General features: G+C 35.8%; 4 protein-coding genes across 4 annotated transcripts; 1 reads left to right on the top strand and 3 right to left on the bottom strand.

The window, feature by feature from the left end:
- Window positions 1-275: 275 nt before the first annotated feature.
- On the bottom strand, window positions 276-4,332 carry LOC113865859 (cytochrome b561, DM13 and DOMON domain-containing protein At5g54830). The gene is made up of 2 exons (XM_027500640.1): window positions 1,240-4,332; window positions 276-510 (listed from the first exon to the last, which is right to left on the bottom strand). Exon 1 carries the CDS (start codon window positions 3,990-3,992, stop codon window positions 1,293-1,295), a length of 2,700 nt encoding a protein of 899 aa, XP_027356441.1. The 5' UTR covers window positions 3,993-4,332; the 3' UTR covers window positions 276-510; window positions 1,240-1,292.
- A 997-nt stretch (window positions 4,333-5,329) lies between these two features.
- On the bottom strand, window positions 5,330-8,510 carry LOC113852476 (F-box protein SKIP19-like). The gene is made up of 2 exons (XM_027482764.1): window positions 8,047-8,510; window positions 5,330-6,438 (listed from the first exon to the last, which is right to left on the bottom strand). Exons 1-2 carry the CDS (start codon window positions 8,382-8,384, stop codon window positions 5,832-5,834), a joined length of 945 nt encoding a protein of 314 aa, XP_027338565.1. The 5' UTR covers window positions 8,385-8,510; the 3' UTR covers window positions 5,330-5,831.
- A 2,486-nt stretch (window positions 8,511-10,996) lies between these two features.
- On the top strand, window positions 10,997-15,021 carry LOC113852554. Its single transcript, XM_027482863.1, has 2 exons — window positions 10,997-11,302; window positions 11,528-15,021. The coding sequence occupies exons 1-2, from the start codon at window positions 11,212-11,214 to the stop codon at window positions 12,331-12,333; spliced, it is 897 nt and encodes a 298-aa protein (XP_027338664.1). The 5' UTR covers window positions 10,997-11,211; the 3' UTR covers window positions 12,334-15,021.
- Window positions 13,689-19,608, bottom strand: LOC113852553 (protein BREAST CANCER SUSCEPTIBILITY 1 homolog). Its single transcript, XM_027482862.1, has 13 exons — window positions 19,431-19,608; window positions 19,295-19,348; window positions 19,123-19,193; window positions 18,785-18,898; window positions 17,823-18,289; window positions 17,350-17,457; window positions 16,277-17,257; window positions 16,101-16,201; window positions 15,655-15,841; window positions 15,371-15,577; window positions 15,127-15,292; window positions 14,884-15,002; window positions 13,689-14,240 (listed from the first exon to the last, which is right to left on the bottom strand). Exons 1-13 carry the CDS (start codon window positions 19,475-19,477, stop codon window positions 13,890-13,892), a joined length of 2,973 nt encoding a protein of 990 aa, XP_027338663.1. The 5' UTR covers window positions 19,478-19,608; the 3' UTR covers window positions 13,689-13,889.
- Between the last annotated feature and the right edge of the window lie 49 nt (window positions 19,609-19,657).

The following is a 19,657-nucleotide window of genomic DNA, read 5'->3' as shown; positions in this document are numbered from 1 at the left end:
AATGATGATAACAAGAAATATGAAAAATACTATTTTAGTAATAAATTAAATTTTTAAAAGACTAATTTTAAGACAATCTTACAAAGACTATAGTGATGAAAAGAATATTTGTAAAACTAATATGACACATGTAACTTTAGATGATTAAATTGAGGAGTTTTCCAAAATCATTTAACATTTACTTTTTAAAATAATTAGAATTTTTTTAACTAATTAAAATTATTTAATAAGACTTGCTGGATAACTCTTCTAACATGATCCAACTCATTATTACTGGTTAACCTTGAAAATTATTATTACTGGTCATATAATTGGTGCACTCAGCTAAAGTTACTCTGTTAGTGCACGGCAGAAGCTCCCATGGTTTTATCACTTCCTACTAACGGCAACACCCACCAATTGAACATAGATGCAGGCCGAGACACGACGCGTTAATCCTATGCTAGTTTTCTCCAGTCAAATGTATAGGCATGCATTCAATATCAGGAGAATGTAACTCTTCAATTATGTCTACAACAAAAAATGTAATCATATTTAATTACCCATAAATTGACCACCACAAAAGAGGCAGAATTTCTTTTACAGGAAATGTAACATAATATCACAAAAATAATGGTTGAGACCAGGGCAGATGGTGAGGGAAGGTAATTTTAATCTTGAAAATAGAGACTTTGGGACAAATAAGGTACTAATCATTTACTGTATTTAGATATCCTCTCATTTTGTTGAGTAACAAGAAAAAGACAACTTATATCAATCTTAATAAGTGAGACTTACAACTAATCAAGAAGGTCCTTATCCTCTATTGTAACATGCAGACCTGAGGATAACTAAAGGCAATCACAACGAAACTAAAAATAAATGACGTTGTATTAGTTTTCTGCAACTCTAAATGTATACAACAATGCGTTTGCCTAGATAGCTTTGTCTGTAGTACACCTACTATATTAACGAACAGAACCTACATTAATCAACAAAAAGGATTTTCACTTCACAAAGTTCGATTCCTACTTTATTTCTTTGAACTTTTTTTTGGGGGGACAAAAAAGGTATAGTAGCTAGAGTGAATAAATGTTATATAACCAGTACTGGTGAAATGTATGACTAGGAAACCTACTCTTCGCAAAATGGCAACATGAGCACAAAGATACTGACGAACAAGTGCTCCCTTTACACCTCAAAAATGCCTCATTACTAACGGAGAAGCCTAACAGCTCACAGATTAAATGAGAAATTTACCAACTGTTGTTGAATGGAGACTTTCTATCAGCAGTTAAAAGAAAGATGCATCTCTATCTGTTCAAAGGTTCTAACTGGACTTCCATTCTAGCAGAAGCCTGTGACTCTTTATCTGCCGGTGTCCTGGTTGGCCTCAAGAGATCAAGGGAATCATCGTCCTCAAGATTACCAAGCACCCAATTGCCCCTTCCAATTATCCGGTCCCTTATTCGCTGCCTTTCACGGTATTCCAAATAAATAACAGCCAGTGTACCGACTGAGAACCAAATCACCAACGCCCAGTTGAGTTCTTGGGCATTTTCCACAGCATATTTTTTTCCCAAATGCTTCATGCCACTAAAAAGTGCTGCAATGCCTACAATAATGGCAGATCTGCCAACAATTACGTGGAAGTATTCCCAAACAATCCTTTTAAATGATGCCTGCTCCCCATTTGCTTGTTTTTGAGGCCTTAGGAATGCATTCATTGGCTGTATGCAAGCCAAAAATATTGCAGCAATTCCAAATTTAACATGTGCTGAGCTGACATGAAATCCCCGTAGCTCAGCAACAGCAAAAAGAAGGGCAATTAGAACAATTACTAGCCCTGAATATTGCAAATAAACATGAATTTTGTACCATCCATCACCCTTTAAATGTTTTAAGTATCTGGCTGCCAATATACCTCCAGGAAGCAAGATACCCCATGCAAGGAACATCATAAAGCCATGCACCGACAAAACAGGAAGTAAATCCTGCTCTGCTTCTGCAGAACCACGAATCAGCTGTACGCGTATAGGCCTAGTACTGGTAAAAGAATGCATATTCCTTTCAGTGAGATGGTCATTACTCCATTTAGCACCCATTGCCCATACAACTTTAAGTGGAGTTGTGGGATCAATAATATTTTTACATTCTTGCCGCCTCTTGTCATGACCACAAGATGGATCCAAGGGGCGTGTAAATTCCAAAGTAATGATGCCATTTTCTGTTTTGCACCTCACATATGTTAAATTCTCACGAGTGAGATGTATACTCGAAGCATCCTTTCCATCAATCCAGTAAGTGTTTACACGACCTACACCATTATCATCAATCCAGCCAACATAAGCATAAGTGTACATCATTCCACTTCCAAATCCTATCGCAAGATAACCACTCTTTTTCTCACCACGAGCAGCAATGGATATGGAATTCTTTGACAGTGTCCAAAAGAAGGTAACCTGTTGATCATCCAGAACAACACTGTTATTATACATATCAGATAGACCACCATCAACAACTTCAACTCTCCAACCCATTTTCTTCTCATAAACGGAATGATAGTAGACTTGATCAGGAGTGTTCCTGTCAGGAGCCCAAACTAATTCCATAGGACTGGCTTGAACTCCTTCTGCCTCAGGACCTCCAGCATAGATAATCTCAGTCAGGTTCCTCAGTGTAGCATTTCCCCCAATCGGATCAGACGTAATATAAAGCGCAACATCATGCCCAGCTTGTACTGAAAACGTGACCGGCACCCCTCTTTCAACCCTCAAGACGGGCGCTTCCTTCTTGTTGATGTAAAGAACCTTTGCGGGATTTGGTGGGTTGGGATAGTGCATTGCTGAACCAGACGCAACAAGTAAAGGAACTTTAGCATCAGCAGTGATGACATCTTGATCCTCTTTATCTTCAGCATCAAGAGGACCTTTACAATCATTCACATGCTCCGAAACATTTAGAACCAAATGACCATAAGCCTCAAAGGGAAGGCCCCCATGATTCTGAGGAAGATAGTAAGGTTGAAGGGAATCAGGAGGTCTAATCTTACCCAAAGCCCAAATAACAGTCATGTTAGCCAAACGATCCACAGGTCGATCATACTTGTCATCAACCGCATTCAATGGCCTCCTATATCTAACAAATGAAACCCCATCTCTCCTATGCCCATAAATCAACCTTGTATTATTCACCAAACCCACCCTATCTGGCCCTTCAAAGATTGAATCAGGACAGACACCTTGTGCAGATCCAGCATCACTGTTTGTCACACACTCACTATACTTAGTAATGAAGAAATCATCCACAAAGGGCAACCCATCTTCCTTAAACCCAGTCACAGCCACGTCTGCACCGACCATGAGCTCAGAATCAGTGGCATCAGGGTTTGCCCACCCAAAAGCCATGTAATTCATGATCCCAGTTGCACCCTCCAACCCAATCTCAATAAAATCTTCTTTCACATTCAAACTCCACCGAACCCTAAAATCTTTCGACAAAACCTTACAATTATCAAACATCGTTGGCTCCGTGCGAACCTTCTTTCTCATGTCGCTCACTGGCGCCAGCGCCGGCGAACTCGCTGTGCCATTGGAGATCTCTCCGAGGACGACGTGGCCAAAATCGGAGGCGGTGGGTCGGTCCCACACGGCAAGGACACGGATCATGTCCCACGTGACGTTTTTCATCAAACGCACAACGAAGGAGGAATTGGCGTAGCTTTGGTTCAATTTGTGATCGGAAACGATGAATCCATTTGTAAGGTTGTCGAGATCGGGAGCAAGTGCACCCCACCAGTGGACGTCGGAGCCAGAAAGCATGTCGAATTGGGAAACCCTAAAAGAGCAATCATCAAGGATTTTGAGGTAGCCTCTAAGTTGGTGCTGAACCATTTTGAATTCGGCCTCCGAATCGACGAAGGGGCTGGTTCGGGAGCATTTCGGAGGAGGATCCGCATAGCTCAAGAACAACAGGGATAGGAGCATGAAGATGAAGATGGATTCACGAAGCATGTGGATGGGATCCGAATACGTTGACGCGGGTAGTCTTCGGAATCCGAGGATCCGAATTACCGGTGATCAAGGGAGAAGGGGGACGTGGGTAATCGGAGAACGCCGCGATCGCCGTCGTCGATGCCGTGCGGTGAAGCAAACAACGGCCTGGTGGGAGTTTCTTTGTTCAAAAAAACAAAAGGTGTTGTTGGTGCGTTTGCGCGTTCGTTAGCGCGTTGGGTCTTATGTGGACAAGTCACAACTTTGTATGATTCAGTTTTGGTGAAAGAAATTAAGAACAGAGTTTGTCGTACCCAAAGTGAGTCCTACGAAGTAAACTCATCATTTGCTTGCGCTTACGTCCATTTCAAAAGGAGAATGATTTGTTCACACCTATTTTACGGGGGCGAAATAGACTGAAGAGGTGAGATATAAAGAAAATGAAAAATAAAATAAAAAATGTAATAGATAAATGATTCAATAGAAAGAAATAACAGAATAAAGAAAAAAAAAAAAGAATGAATCCAGGAGAAAATAAGTTTAAAAATATAAATATTCATTGTAAAACGGTTGTCAACACATTGTATTTGCCTCATGTTGATGTACTGTGCCTCGTTTCACATTTAAGACAGTAAATTGAAGACCTTCGCATGCTTTCGAAATCTTAGTTTAAGTTGTAGTGATCTTTTTAACATATATAAAAACAGTAAGTTGCAGAAACAATTTTTCAGTGAATTATAACAAGTATGGTGTCATATCCCACTCTCTAATGACATTGCAGGTCACAAGTCCCAAACGTTGTTAAGATAAAGTTCAACCCACTAATAATAAAGACACGTTGAGCAATAGGTCATTATATTGCAAGTCAAATTTTAAAACCAGGAAATACGAATTAGGATAGGTATATAAAAGCACCTGCCCAAGTGCGTTCAACCCACATTTTCATACTACATTGGATCTCTCTTTTTCTTGGAAAAAATTTTCGATCAACTTTATTGAGTCTTGTATTCAAAAGCAAATATTCGATAACCAATACGCGCATGCTGTTAATACCGATAAGATGACTGAAAGAAACAAAATGACTGGAGTGAGAAAAAAAAAGCAGGTTAAAGATAAAGCGGCTAAGCAGCCCCCGTCTGAATTCAATCATAGAATTATAAACAATAAGACTTGGTGGCATAATTGAATTAATTCAAGCTCTTACGTCGCTTTTCGATGTTTATAACTAGTAGGTAAAGTATATTTCACGTTTACTACTAATAACAAAATTTAACATTCACTATAGTTTGATAAAAATTACCTCTAGAGAAAGGGGTTTCAAACGAAAAAGTACAAAACTATACAAAAGAAATTTTTACGGACTTCTATACAACTATATTGACATTGATGTAATTGCCCTTGACGGTATTAGCTCAGGCAGAAGCTTTATCACTAGTATTTCAAAAAGCTACACATTTTATTTTACTCCAACTCACTCAAACCAGGGAATTCGTAGAAGATTAAATGCACTTACCCAAAAAATTTAAGAAAACCGAAGTTCAGAGTCACATATTTTCAGCATAAAGACAAGAAATTGCTTCTTACATATTTCAGACAAATACACATCCCAGAAAGTGAAAGCGATTCACAAAGGTTCCAGATGATTATCAGCTATCTGCCCATGTTGTCTCCACCTATCAATTTCACTAAAAGAAAACTACATTGAGTACCATTAGATGGTCGAGGATACTTTAATGGATTGCACTGCGGAGTATTTCCTTACTTTCTTTTGATCCCAGAGTTAGAGAGAGAGAGAATGAAGAGTAGTAACTGAAATATTCACAGCACCAGTTTTCTTTGTGCTGAAATGTTTTAAATTTGTCAAAAGTCATAATAATGATCATAATCATATTCAGAAAAGTCACTCCCACCTGAGAATTCATAATACTCATAATCATCATCGGACAAGAAATCTATGTCTGAGATCCCAGATGGGTAATCTTCATCAAGTGATCCAAAATCAATTTCGGCTTCAAATGGGTAGTCATCGGTGGGATCATATGGAAGTCGTAAATCTTTTATCTGTTCATTACATCTCCTCCCCAAACTTCCACTCAAATTAACATTGAAACACTGTCGTAAGTCAAGAGATTCAAGGTGGGGACAGCCATTTAGAATAGCGAGCAAGCCATCATTAGTCATCTTGTTTCCAAAAAGCTGGAGATGCCGTAACTCAGGCATGGTTTCTGCAATAGCAAAAGCCTCCTCATCACACTCAATGTGTGGGCGTCTATAACCTTCCATGTTAAATTTCAAGGATTTTAAGTGAGGGCAGCACCGACCAATAGCTTCTATAGGATCTTTGGATAAGTTGCTGATTGATATATCAAGCTCCTCCAACTGAGGAAGCTTTTTTGCAACTTCACACAATCCTTCATTTGATATCTGATTGCAGCATGCAAGACGTAGGCGTTGTAGATGACTTGTACTGTGAAATGGAAAGACATTGCAAAAGGAGATAGTGTTACATAGAGATGCTACCAAAAGATCTGGCATGACATTGAACAAACTATATTGAAATACAATTAAAAGATCTGCTGTGACTATGGTCCCATAGTTGGTCCCAAGCCCAGGTAAAGGAGGAGAGCTGTGTTAAGCTCTCAGCAACCAACATAAAACTTGTCAAAACCTTACATGGATCCTTATGATGTTATTTGATATTTGACCAAGCTCAGTGGCATCTAGAATGAATAATTTACACTTCAAACAGAAATACCAAAAATTAATTGCGTTATGACTTATGACACAAGATCCGATACACTCAATTCAAATTTTAACATGACAAGGCCATGTTCAAATAAATTGTCTCTCTCTCTCCTAGAAAACATTTAACATGTGGGGGTCCTATTTAATATCTATTGGGAAAGGGAAGCACACAAAATTTGAACATGGCCAGTCATGGACATGAGAGGATTTATTCCGGTTACAACACATATATAGATTCAGCAATAACTGCTACATCACACACATCAATTCTATACAAAATACAGTATCTGAAATAATAGACAAACGTAAGACACCATTAAATCAAAGTATCATCAAACAACAAAGTCATCATTATTCATAGTCTCAATCAGAGTCAACCAGAAATTTGATTTTGAATTATATAAAAAAGAAAAGAAATTAATAAATAAAAATGAAAACTTGACTTTGAACAATGAGATATGTGAACTTTCTTCATTTCACTGCAATCGTATCTTATACTCATGTTGAATCTGTGTATCCTGCCACTAAAATAACATCGACATCTATCCTCTAGATCAGCTTCAAATTCATAGACTTTTACAGGTTCATGATACAACTCCAGTTCATTACTTTCAAGATCAAAACCAACCACGCCAAAAATTGCTTTTTCAAAAGTAAACTTTTTACTCCAAAACACATTAAGGTTCAAAATGAAAAATTTGACTTGGGTAACATTTGAGTTATTTGTCAAGCAAACAAATAATTGGGTTTCATTAGATTATACTTATAAGAGTTCAAGCCATGAGACTCACTAAGCAACATGGGTCACTTGACTTAGCCCTTCTTCCTAGCCAAAAAAAAAAAGACCTAAAGAACAGGGGAACGAAAACTTTTTTTTATTATCTTGAGGTATGCTAACAAGTAACAACACCACAATCTTTGACGCTACGTTTAACACAATCTATCATTAAGTGAAATCCCATATTACTTAACTAAATAATCTAGAGATACTCTATATTAGTGAGGCCAGCACGGAATTTCTGTCAATAATATATTTTTCAAAAAATAAACAGCGATAAAAAAGTTAGCGTCAAATTGCTGGCATTTGTCTTATTTTCACGTTAATTTATTTCAATCTGTGCAAGCCATGGTTCTCCAACAGTTAATTGCACAATTGAGGTTAGAAAATTCAACCAAACCTCCTCATCAAGGACTTCAAGTATTGGAATGAAACACAAGACTCAATGGAAGCTTAGTCTTAGATAGCTCAATTAGCATCCGCAACGGCACATGCAAATAACATTACGCAATTCAGCGAAGACGATTAAAGGGAAAAGGAAGTGAAACTCACGAATCAGTCATATAGTGAAGGAGATCATCGGTGGCAAAATACTCGATATTGATATCGAGCAAGTGGCCAGAACTATAGTCAATGGCCCGGCGACACATAATCCCCAAATCGTAGTCCATGTCCCCCAAATTGCACATGTCGATGGTGCGCCAGAGGAGAGGATCCTTCGAGATGTGGCGCCACACAGAGCACACGCGCTGAGCGCAAGTCAGGATTTCGATTGCGCCAAGCTTCTGGAAAATCGTACACAGCACGTCTCGCGGAAGATCTAGCCAGTTTCGCTCTCCACAATCAACCACCGCGTTCGAATTCGAAGTGGAAGACGACGATGACTCCATTCAAGAATCAAGAGAGAGTTTGGTGAGTGAAAGTTGAATCGTCACCGCCACGAATCGATTGTTTTTCCTTTTCCCCTTTCTTTCGTCCAATATATGCAAATATCAATTGCAAATTGGGTCTCGCCTTCTCAGTGTCACCAAGCTCACTCCTTATATGAGTTCTACTATGGATTAGGCTAGCCCATTCTGTGGCCCATTAAAATTACTGTCCAGCTTGCATTGGGCACTCCACATAAGACCACGGCTTGAACGGGCCCAATTCTAAAAAAATAGCATTTCATTCAGTCTTTAAAAAAATGGAGGCTGAGCCCAGTCTATGCAGGTTGTGAGCTTGATTGAGTTGGCCCGAAATTTTTTTCTTTCTGAATAATTTAAATATAAGCTAGACAAAAAAAAAGAAATACAAGATAATTAATACTATAAGAATTAGCAAAAGGAAGATATCTAACTTATACATTATAGTAAAAAAGCTGCTCATATTTGATACTATAACTGACAATAAAAAAAAAGAAGAGCAAATAATATTAAAGATGGATACTATTAAATTAAAGCATAGTCTCATTGAAAGGTTCCATCACACTAACTCTAATATTATCCATTGGATTTGTTGAAAATCAATTCAACCACATAAAATGAAGAAAACTTATCGACTGATCAGCATTCAGCAGCTCCTCACGTTCGTTGCAAATGAATTCCTTAGATGTGTTTAGGCTCCAAGGCAAACAATCAACAAAGTCGAGATATAATCATACGAAAAATTAGTAACATACTTTTTAATACTTCTTTTGATATATTTTTAATTATTAATAAAAATTTATTAAAAATTATGTGAATTTTACTTTTTTTAATTTAATAAATTTCTCCTATACTTTTTTAGTTTTCAATAAATTTTAACAAAATAATATAAAATATGTTGTTAACACTTCTCAAATTGATTACCTTAAAATATATTGATAAAGGATTTAGTTTTAATTGTGTAGATGAAAAATATTTTATAAAAAGAGATAAAACTAAAACATTTTAAAAAAATTCACAATAACAGGTAAGGTCAAATTAAGGATCATCATCATACTTTGTGAAAGAGTGCATGCTAAAAAGCCTCCTCCAAAGACGAAGGGCGCTTGTAGGGGCGTTTATTGCGCTTAAAACCACATGCAATAATGTGAGTGTTTTAGTTTTGGTCAAAATGCAATGAATCTGTTTACGATTTTGTTACTTGAGGACAGCTGAAGAAGCCAACTGTGTAATATATATACTAAACCACGTTCTCTTCGTTCTAGTTGTGGGTTTAGGTGAGCTCCATTTGAGACCTTTTCTTTAAGGTTGCCTGTCTTATATAGAGAGAGACACATTCAATTCAAAGTTTAGAAATATAACTACATTTTCAATATCAAATAGTCTATATTACAAATATATTACTGAATTAGAAAGAAAAATGTAACGTTGCTATATTCGAAATTTTGATTAACCTGTGCAACTTATATTAATGTATGTTTTATCCAGCTTACAAAGCAAGGTCCCTTTGGCATATTCGGAGTTCGCTTAATAAGGAGTTACGTCTGATATAATCCTCATCAATAAATGATTGACAAGTTATTTTGAGCAATATATTATTTAAGAGTTTATAAAACAAAAAGTGATAATAGCTTGAGTTTTGTATCCATTCACATTAAAATATTTTTTTAGTTGTGCTCAATTATTTATATATATATATAACTCACACAATGTAAAGGAGAAGTTTTTGTTTTGATTTCGCAGTATTGAAGAATAATTAATTACAAGTTGATATAATTATTTTAAAGACAAAGTAATTATTTAACAAAAATATTTATATTATTTAATATAAAATTATAATCATGTGTTAATGTGTAATTAATTTAAATTATAAAAAGAGAAATAATAATAATAACAATACATTTTTTTTATTAATGTTTGATGGTTAAAGTGATTTGGATTTTGAAGTTCTTATGTAAAAGTTTTCAATTAAATGTTGTGAAAAAAAAAAGGTGTTTGAAAAATATATCCTTCAAGTAAATTTAGATTTTACAATAAAAATACACCCACATATATAACTTCTTTAATATATTATTTATTATTCTATTTTAAAAATTTTATATTTTCAAAAGTAATTGTTTATTTGAAAGTTAAATTAATTATTTTTAAAAATAATATATATATATATATATATATAATATGTATGTATGTATTATTAACAATTCTTTTTAAAGATAGTTGGTCGATTAAATCTAAATAAATTTTTTCTTAACTGCTTGAACAGTCAAGCATAAAATAACATTGCCCACCAAACAACTATTTTATGTTAAAAGCGATGTATTAGTATTAATGTTTTATTATCTTAATTTACATAAATTATAAAGACAAATAAGAAGAATTTCTCGTTTCACAAGATTACTTAAGATTTCATAGAAAATCTATCTTAAGAATGAAGAAAATTTTCTCCGATTTGGTTTGCGGCCTCGGAGAAAGACAAAACCGATGAAAAAGTCAAACTCTAAGCAATAATTGCGCATCAACCATGAATCAGACTCCCATTCGAATTAACATCATAATATACTATATTAGAAATGAAGAAAGAAAAGCATAAACTTTTCCATAGAGGCAACAGGGGGAAGAACAAAGACTACAGAAGCAATCTCTCTTTCTCGGATCTCTAAGCATATATTACATAGAAAATTCAAAAAACAAAAAAAAGGGATCAAGAAATTGACCCTTCTTGTTCTACTATCCTCCATTCTTCCATTACATACTGCTTTCTATCACATCTTTTACCATAATTTTTTTTTATTTTAGACATTGTGGATATAGCATGGATCACGCTCGAGCATTTTCATCTCCGCAATTTCTTACTTCTTCAACAAGTAACAATGGACATCCAGAGGAAGAATGTGGCTTGGAAGGTAATTTTATGTGTTACACAGTTCAGCCTCTTTCAAATTTCTTTTTTGATTTTGGATTGAAAATGGTTTGCCAACGATTGTTGCTCTAGCAATCCATGAGATGTTCCATCATCTTAGAATGTAAAAACAAATGGACAGAAAAATCAATTAATCAATCATATTACTTTAGGCACATGTGAATATATGACTGATCATCCTTGTTCTATATTTCATTTTTTGCCACAGGCCTTGCCACGAATGTTAAGCTATTGCTGAAACTACTTCAAGATCATAATGGGTCTAGCACAAATGAAAATGAAGAGCGCAAAGTTCATAGGGTGAATGGAATGATGTTTATCTTAGATGAGGTTAGGTCAAGGATTCAAAAAATTCAATCTTCCACCAAGAGAAGAGCTGAACTTAGGCGGTGTAACACTGACCTTAGGCGTACCATTCCAACCTCAAAGGACAAAAGGGTTGCTGATGTGCCTACAGATGAGAAAGAGAAGCTGAAGAGGGAGCTTAATGCAAGCTTGGTAGCACGACAAAGCCTTCAAGCAATGTGTTCAAGTTTGGGAAAAGAAAAGCAAATTATGGCTTCTGAACTTGCTAGAAAGGCACAAGAGTTGACCGAACTGGAGGATTTCATTGGTGATCTAAAAGCACAGAATGATATGTTGATGGAGAAGTTGCATGCATGCAGCTCAGAACAGAAGGAGAAGAAGAGTAATGGAATGGAAATTGAAAGCAACATAGCTCTACAAGAGCGTAACAAGGCACTTGCGGAGCAACTCCTAAAATCAATTGACGGTTATCGGTCTCTGAAGAGAAAACTCAGAGACATTCTAGAGGAAAATAAGGAAATTCATGATATGATGGAACAAATGGAGGTGGAAGTTCAAACAGGCATTGACAGGATACGTAGCTTCAAGAAAGGAATGATAACAAATAATGTAGGAACACGTAGCATCAATGAGGAAATTTCAGCTTTAGAGCATATGCTTCATTCTCTTCACGTCAAAATCTCAAACCATAAACAGAAGAAAACTTAATACGATAAGCCAAAAGCTCAATCTGTGATTGGTATAGGCAAAGACGAGAAGCATGATTTGCAGGGGAAGAAAATGGAAACTATATGCATCCATCCATTTACAACATGCTCTTGCTCACTTCTTGCCTACCTCATCTATTTTCATGTCTAGAAAGCATGCTCTTAGACCATGAGCAGAAAGGGAGCCGTTGACCAGAAGTTGCTCGTAAATCTGTGTAATATGAGTGAGGAAGAAGGGGTCAAACAGGAGAATGGCCATATTACACATGTTTTTGCACTTTGATTCAGATGTCCACTGACTTCAAGAAAGAGTTGTATAAACTAGGTTCCTGCCCTCACTGTATGCATGTCTTAAATTCAATTTTCCTTCAGTTCAATCTGATCTATGTCATATAGAGTTTATAAGTACATACATTATTCACACTTAAACCAGTAAAAGAACACAAGTCCAGTAAGGAGCAATTTACGCAAACTGGTACAGAAAAATCAAGAAAAGATTAAAAATTAGTTGGTTGCACATAATCACTTTAAAGAAATCATGCTACTCCATCTATACCTGCAAGTCCTAACAGCTTGTTTTCAGTCCCAAACTAGCTCAAATAGAGCCTGCTTACTGTAGATCTTAGCAAAGTTGGCTTTTAGAAACATATTGGTCGTCCTTCAGACCATGACAATCTATTCTTGATATTTAATGTACGGATCATGGTGTTCAGTTTAGGGTTGGAGCATCATATATTACAATCCTCGCATAAATGAATCATTTTAATGTTGTACAGTATTACACATGCAATCTAGCTAATCCATTTCGATGTTGAACCTGATGATCCACACATACCACCTTCCATATTAAATGCTTCCATTAAAACTAACGTTATTAATCTTGTATCACTACTCTCGACACTGTTTTATAAAACACTATTTTTTAAAAAATAACGACTGTAAGTAGAAAGATACAACTATAAAAGTAATAACAATAAGTGCAATATGACCAAGTTCAATAAATTTACTAATCTACTTTTTTATTTTTAAAGATTTCCCAAATCAACTAAAAATATAGCAATAATACTTTTCAAAAGACATTAGCAATCTTCCCCTCTTAAGCTAACTTTTAAGTAAATTAAGTTCAATTTTATAATAATTTTGAAAGTGAATTCCATTTTCCCAACAAAAGGCACGTTACAGCTACACCTTTCTAAAGTTGGGAATAATAGACCATGACCCATGACACCAACTCTTGAACGCAACTGTACATTCTCAGTTATTTGCCTATAAAAGAGGACATAATTGCAGAGACGTGTATCCAATAAACTATATGATGTTAATTTTCCTGTTAAAAAAAACACATTAAGATTTTACCAAATGATATATCATGGTTTCAAAGGCAAAAATCCCACTCCAGTGGAGATATACATGAAACATGGTACAGAGTATCATGATTCCTAAATATTTTGTTCAATAATATTGCCAATGTTAATTTTAACATGACTTGATAGTTAATGATGAAAAGGGAAAACACCAGTTTGAGATCATATAGATGTAAAAGACAATATTTACATTTTATTGAGCAAGGCTTTGCAGCTTGCAGGCTGCAACTGAATCCAGAATCCATATATTACTCGCTACCTTTGAACCTGTAGAGCTTGCCAGAACATCCGCATCATGTCGCCTTTGGCCGAAAATCGTATCCCTTCTTGAAGGAATGCATTTATCAGGAAGCTCTAGGCTGTAAATAATAAGGGTTTGGTATGGATGCGTATCAGATGCTATTGATTCTTGGTCAGCAGACACTGGTTTTCTATGGAGAATTGTCCCTCCAGCAGCCACCACAAGGTCTTGCAGATAACCCTTGTACGAAGGTATAAAATCTCCCATAAAATAGAACTTGTAGCCATCAAAAAGCTTTGGTTTCTGCATAAGAAATTTTGTCAACACAAACCACTAGTTTCGCAAACAACCAAGTATTAGTGAAATAGACGGCAGTTACTCTAGCTCAACTCAATTGAAATGCAATAAACCATCCAATGCATGTTTCATCATTATTAAATAATTTTATCAACTTTAAGACACGTGTGGGTGTGAAAGGAATTCAAGGAAAAAGATGGGAAGGTAGAAAATGTACGAGTAAATTGACAAACACATTGTGCCTCCAAATTACACTGTCATTTCCTCTATTGCCAAGCACAACCATTTTGTATGTTTGCATCTGATTTCTCGGTTTTACCAGTAAGTAACCATGACTACTTGAAGGCATACATTGATTGGTTGCTCATTTGAGGTTTTCTTTCTGCTTTGCAGATATTTTAGGTGTCTCGTACTTTTTGAGAATGATTTTTTTAGGTTACTTGTACTTAGCTGGAGCGGTTACACAAGACGAAAACTTGGATAAAATCTATAAATTCAAGTCAGTCACTGAACCCAACGACAATAAATTTTCTGGCAGCATAACATCCAGAAGGCACATTACTATTGCATTTTCTTTCACCGTCAAACCACTCTCTTATAGTCACGATGATGATGATGATGATAACATGACTAAAATGAAGAACCGAACCTTGTTCAATACTCTCAATCGTCCAAGCCGAGGACCATCCCTGATTCCATGGATGTCAACGTTAATTTCATAACCCTCCTCATCAACAGGATTCATTCCCTTCATGCAAGCTCTGACCCCTGCTTAGCCAAAAACCATCAAACCCCAGAACGGAAAAAATTACAACACAAAGGAAAAGGAAGAAATCATTTTAGAGATTTACAATAATGTTATGATTACGACAGTACAAAATAAAAGACTCACACTCAACATTGAGAATCCACTTTCCCTCCAGGATACCCAGCAATACTTTGAGGGTCCTTCTGCATGCCCCATTTTCATCCGTTGATGCTATAACATGGGTGACATTTGAATCCCAATTTTTCAAAACTGTAACCTTGGATACTCTTTCAAATTCAGAGACAATTTCCTACAATTTCAACCGTAAAAGATAAGCAATAAGAGGAAATATGATGATACAGGACTAAACTGAACGGAATTATTTTACCCTCTCCTGTACGGATAGACCAGAACAACATAGTACAATTTTCTTGTATGATCTCTGAACAGTCCGACTTTGGCTTGCAGCATCATGTTTACCCCCACGGTTATTGCCCTCTCTAGCTGTGCATTTGTTCCTTTTTTGGGATCCTGAACTTTTTTCACAGGGCAATAAGGAGGAAGTATGCAGAGGGCATAACATGACGAAGTTTTCCTGAAGTAAATTAGCAGGATCTAATAAGATTTCTTTTTATCTGAAAAGAGCGTTAAATTTTAAATGCAATCACGTACCATATCCCATCGACATTGAGAAGTCCACTTGGCACAAGGAACATGAAAGCTCCGGCGACAAGTTTTCTCATAACAACCAAGTGCAGCCCCTTTAAGTCCACAAAAACTACATTTAATTCTCCGACTTCTACTTATTTCAGCTTCAAGATTTATGGCATTATCACCTTCAAAATACACATTGGGGGCCCTGATGCATATGTAAAACACATCATTTACAGGTTTTAATTCAAGCTAGTTGGTTGCAAAATCAACCCAACTAAATTAAATCCATGTTAAGCAAATATTTAGTTGTTTGAACTTTGAAGGATGATAACTGCAGTACAAAATATCATAATTAGAAGGGCATCATCATCATAAGAGCAGTCCAAAATATTAACTATATTACATGCCTACATAGACAAAATCTATGCAAAAATTGTAAAATCACTCATGAAACAATTCTTTACCATTCTGTGCAGTTCCTGTGACAATGTGTGACTTTAGATCCCCCTTCATAATCTGCAGTTACAGGCTTGCCATCAAAGTAGTGCACCATCTGGCCAGAAGCCTGTAGTTTGAATTAAATACTGTAAGCTTCAGTCTAATTATCATAATGACAAGCCGAGCAAGTAAACAAGTTTACCTCTGATTCTTCTGCTGAGAGACAGAAGACACATTGATACTTTTTGACATGGTTCTCACATTTTTTTAAAAATGTTTCATCCATCAAAGGACAATATTTTTCTTTTGACATATAATTATCTGGAGCTTGACAAATGCTTTCATCAGGTTGAATTTCTTCACAGTCTTTAGCCTTAAAGATACAATGAGAGGAAAGTTTTGACCTCTTACTAGTTCTCAAATCTTTACCACAAGACACAGATTTTCTGGAAAACTTGCTTTTGCTTTGCCTGCTATTAGAGGTCTTTCCATTCTTATCCATCTGCAGACTGAAAATGGATGAAGCAGAACCAGCAAACTCATTGGTTTGGTTCTGCAATGAAGATAAATCTTCAGCTAGGTCCTGCACATGCACATAATCCATCTTTTGTTTTCCAGATCTTTTCTTCTGCCTTTTTCCACCAATCTCTTCAGGACAATGCTTCCCATTTTCTTGTTCACATGTTGAAGTACATGAACTTTTAGCCATTTGCATTTCATCATTGCTTAGAACTCCTAATACATTAGAGACTGTACAAGCAGTTAGAGGCGTCTGACTTGTACTTGTATTGAAACAAACCCTCTTGCCCCTTCTATTAGTCTTCCGCAGGTTTGATGGTCTGTTATTATAGTCCAATGCTTGCTCTCCAGTGACTTTTAATGATATATTTGAATCAGAATCCATTTGATCAATTGAATTTTTCTGTTTCCCAATCTGTTCTAGCTTAGTTTTCTCCCTACCCTTCCTGTTTCTCCTTGTAGACTTCTTTATTACATTTAGATCATCAGAACTTCTAATCTGAGTAGACACACCCAGTGGTAACACATCAACCAATCTATTTCCTTCTTTGAAATTCTCAAAAGTTATGTTGCCAGCATCAGCACTTGAATTATTTGCTTCCAAATCTTGTGAGGCAGCCACCATTCCCTCTCGATTATCATCAATCTCAGCAGTGTCCATGACCTGCGGCTAACATACGACTTATTAAATCTTCAAATAGACAATACCTAAAATGCTGAAGTATGAAAAACCAGTTGCTTTAATTCTCTCTCTACCTGGATTTTGGAGGGACTTGAAAATAATTCAGGGGAGCAGGGCCTTTGTGTCCATTCAAACATCTCACTATCAAATAAATCAACAGAGGTTTTATTTTGCACCTCATCCTACATGACAATAGCAAGAAATAATATTAATAATCTAATATTAATAATACATGCTAATATTATCTGTTTAACTCAGATTGAACAATTCAACCTGATTCAATTTTAAGCAGCCAAAATTGAATTTCTAAAAACAATATGCAACTGTTAGCTATACCAAAATTTGAAGTTTGGTGACTTTAATAAAGTTTGCTTTTCTTAATAATCAAGTAATCAATTAAATCAAATAAAGACATTTTAAGAGATAGATCTAAAATATAAGAGCAGAACTACAGTTTTGTAGATATAAAATACACAACTATCAAAAAACAGTCAACAATTTCATCATCAGACATACAACATATTTATTGGTTAATCAATGTACTTACTAATGGGGCCACATTAGAAGGGTATTCATCATCCGAGTCCTTGAGATCACTGAATGAAGGGGGATTTGGAGTTAAGTCATCAATAGTTTGATCCTCATCAGTGTGTTGACTTGATTTTTCACCTTCTTTTTCCTCTCTTAACCAAAAGAAAGGTGGAAGAACACGATCGTGTTTTTCACTTTGAAGAGGCCTTTCATTTTCCATCACCGAAGCCCGTTCTATTCCCCCTTTGTTAAGAGCCTTCAAACTTTTTAATGGAGTCTCAGAAAGAAGATTTTGGGGCACCTGAACCCTTTTCTTTGCTGGAAAAGAAGGTTTTGCAGAGTCAGAACCTGAACTTTTCATGCTGGTCTGAGTCTTCTTCCTTGACTTCTTCAGGATTTTTTTCTCCTGTGCATGATTTTTAGGAGCTTCACCAGCTTCCGCCTTTACATATGCGGCATCACCCTCACATTGCTTTTCTTCATCTGTAAGATAATTTCAAGTGTTAGTAAAGTACAACCCATTCAGAACGGTACCTTTCTCAATTTTAAGCAAGGAAGGTATAAACTTAAAAAGCTACACAAGTAAATGTAATAAAAGAAAACGCAGTATTTAGCTAACAGATGACAAACTAAAAGCATGTTTTAAGTATATCGATGGCAATTCAATATCAATAATCAATGGTCACGAGATAAGGAACTAAAAAATCAAATTATCTGCATACCATTGATTATTACTTTTTTTGATCTAAATGAAATTTGTTTACAAAAGGAGAGGAAAAATAAAAACGACAGAAATTCCGTTTTGTTGTATGCCCATTCTAGTCAATATCAACAATTAAAAAGAATAGATATTAGCTAAGATTAAATAAGATAAAATCTTAAAACTGGGTGGTTGATAATTTGGTTCTGGCAATAAGGGCCCTTTATAATAGTAGTAATAACAATGTATATGTAAAAACAAAAGGCAGAATGAGTCACCTGATAATTTAGTAACAGGTACATTTTGTGTGACAAATAAACTTATCCCGGAAGCAGTTTCCATGTTTTTGTAGATGCTAACCAAGTTATCCATGTGCGGAGCTGGGCGAACCTCTACCAAAAATACACATTTCCATTTTTCAGTCAGAAAAAACTAGAAACAGGAACCTCTCTGTATTTACATTTTCCAGAATAATAAATTGAAGGTCTCTGCTGTACTTAAAAACACAGTGTAAAAAAAAGTGAAATCCGTTTCAATTTTTTTTAAAAAAAAAAAAAACGGTGATGTGAATGCAGAGTTAGGGTTAAATAAAAGAAACGAAGAGGATGAAACTTACCACGACGAGTAAAAGGTATTTTACAGACAGGACAAGTGGAGGCTGATTTCATTGACTTGAATATACATGAGCTGATGCAAAATTAACAGCAGTTTCAATCAGCGAGGTGTTGTTGAAAAGAAAAAGAAAGGTAACACAATGAAATAAAAAGAAAGTGAAGAGAGTGTATTACTTGCAGAAAAGATGATTGCAGGTAAGTGAAACTGCAGAATCGAGCAAACTCCAACTGTATGAAAAACGCAAAGTGAATGAAAAAGAGATAAAGAAGAAGAAGAATGAGACGATTGATTGATGAATTTGTTTCTTACCAAATGGGACATTTGAGTTCTTTGCCCATTCTCTCCAGATCCCCCATTTCGATTTCGGTTTCGATATCCCAAACACCAACAGCTACTACACAATTCGTAATGGGAAGGGGAATTTTAATTTTATTTTAATTTTGAATTTTAAAGGCGCGCGCGCTTTATGTCCCCGCGCCAATCGTTTACTGAAATTGAAACCTCTCAACTTTTTATACCCAAGAAAAGGGTAAAGA

The sequence above is a fragment of the Abrus precatorius genome, unplaced genomic scaffold (assembly GCF_003935025.1).
Source record: "Abrus precatorius isolate BTA unplaced genomic scaffold, Abrus_2018 Scaffold10, whole genome shotgun sequence".
NCBI classification, from domain to species: Eukaryota; Viridiplantae; Streptophyta; class Magnoliopsida; order Fabales; family Fabaceae; genus Abrus; species Abrus precatorius.
The sequence above is the reverse complement of the archived record's forward strand: the minus strand, read 5'-3'. Positions and strand labels throughout refer to the sequence as shown.

Excerpts from the sequence above, each read along its gene's own strand:
- LOC113865859 (XM_027500640.1), bottom strand. The coding sequence starts at position 3,992 with ATGCTTCGTGAATCCATCTTCATCTTCATGCTCCTATCCCTGTTGTTC.
- LOC113852476 (XM_027482764.1), bottom strand. The coding sequence starts at position 8,384 with ATGGAGTCATCGTCGTCTTCCACTTCGAATTCGAACGCGGTGGTTGAT. Across the intron at positions 6,439-8,046 it reads CTTCACTATATGACTGATTC|TACAAGTCATCTACAACGCC; the intron begins GTGAGTTTCACT and ends TCCATTTCACAG.
- LOC113852554 (XM_027482863.1), top strand. The coding sequence starts at position 11,212 with ATGGATCACGCTCGAGCATTTTCATCTCCGCAATTTCTTACTTCTTCA. Across the intron at positions 11,303-11,527 it reads GGAAGAATGTGGCTTGGAAG|GCCTTGCCACGAATGTTAAG; the intron begins GTAATTTTATGT and ends TTTTTGCCACAG.
- LOC113852553 (XM_027482862.1), bottom strand. The coding sequence starts at position 19,477 with ATGGGGGATCTGGAGAGAATGGGCAAAGAACTCAAATGTCCCATTTG. Across the intron at positions 19,349-19,430 it reads GAACTCAAATGTCCCATTTG|TTGGAGTTTGCTCGATTCTG; the intron begins GTAAGAAACAAA and ends TTTTTCATACAG. Across the intron at positions 15,003-15,126 it reads GTGGATTCTCAATGTTGAGT|GGGTCAGAGCTTGCATGAAG; the intron begins GTGAGTCTTTTA and ends TTGGCTAAGCAG.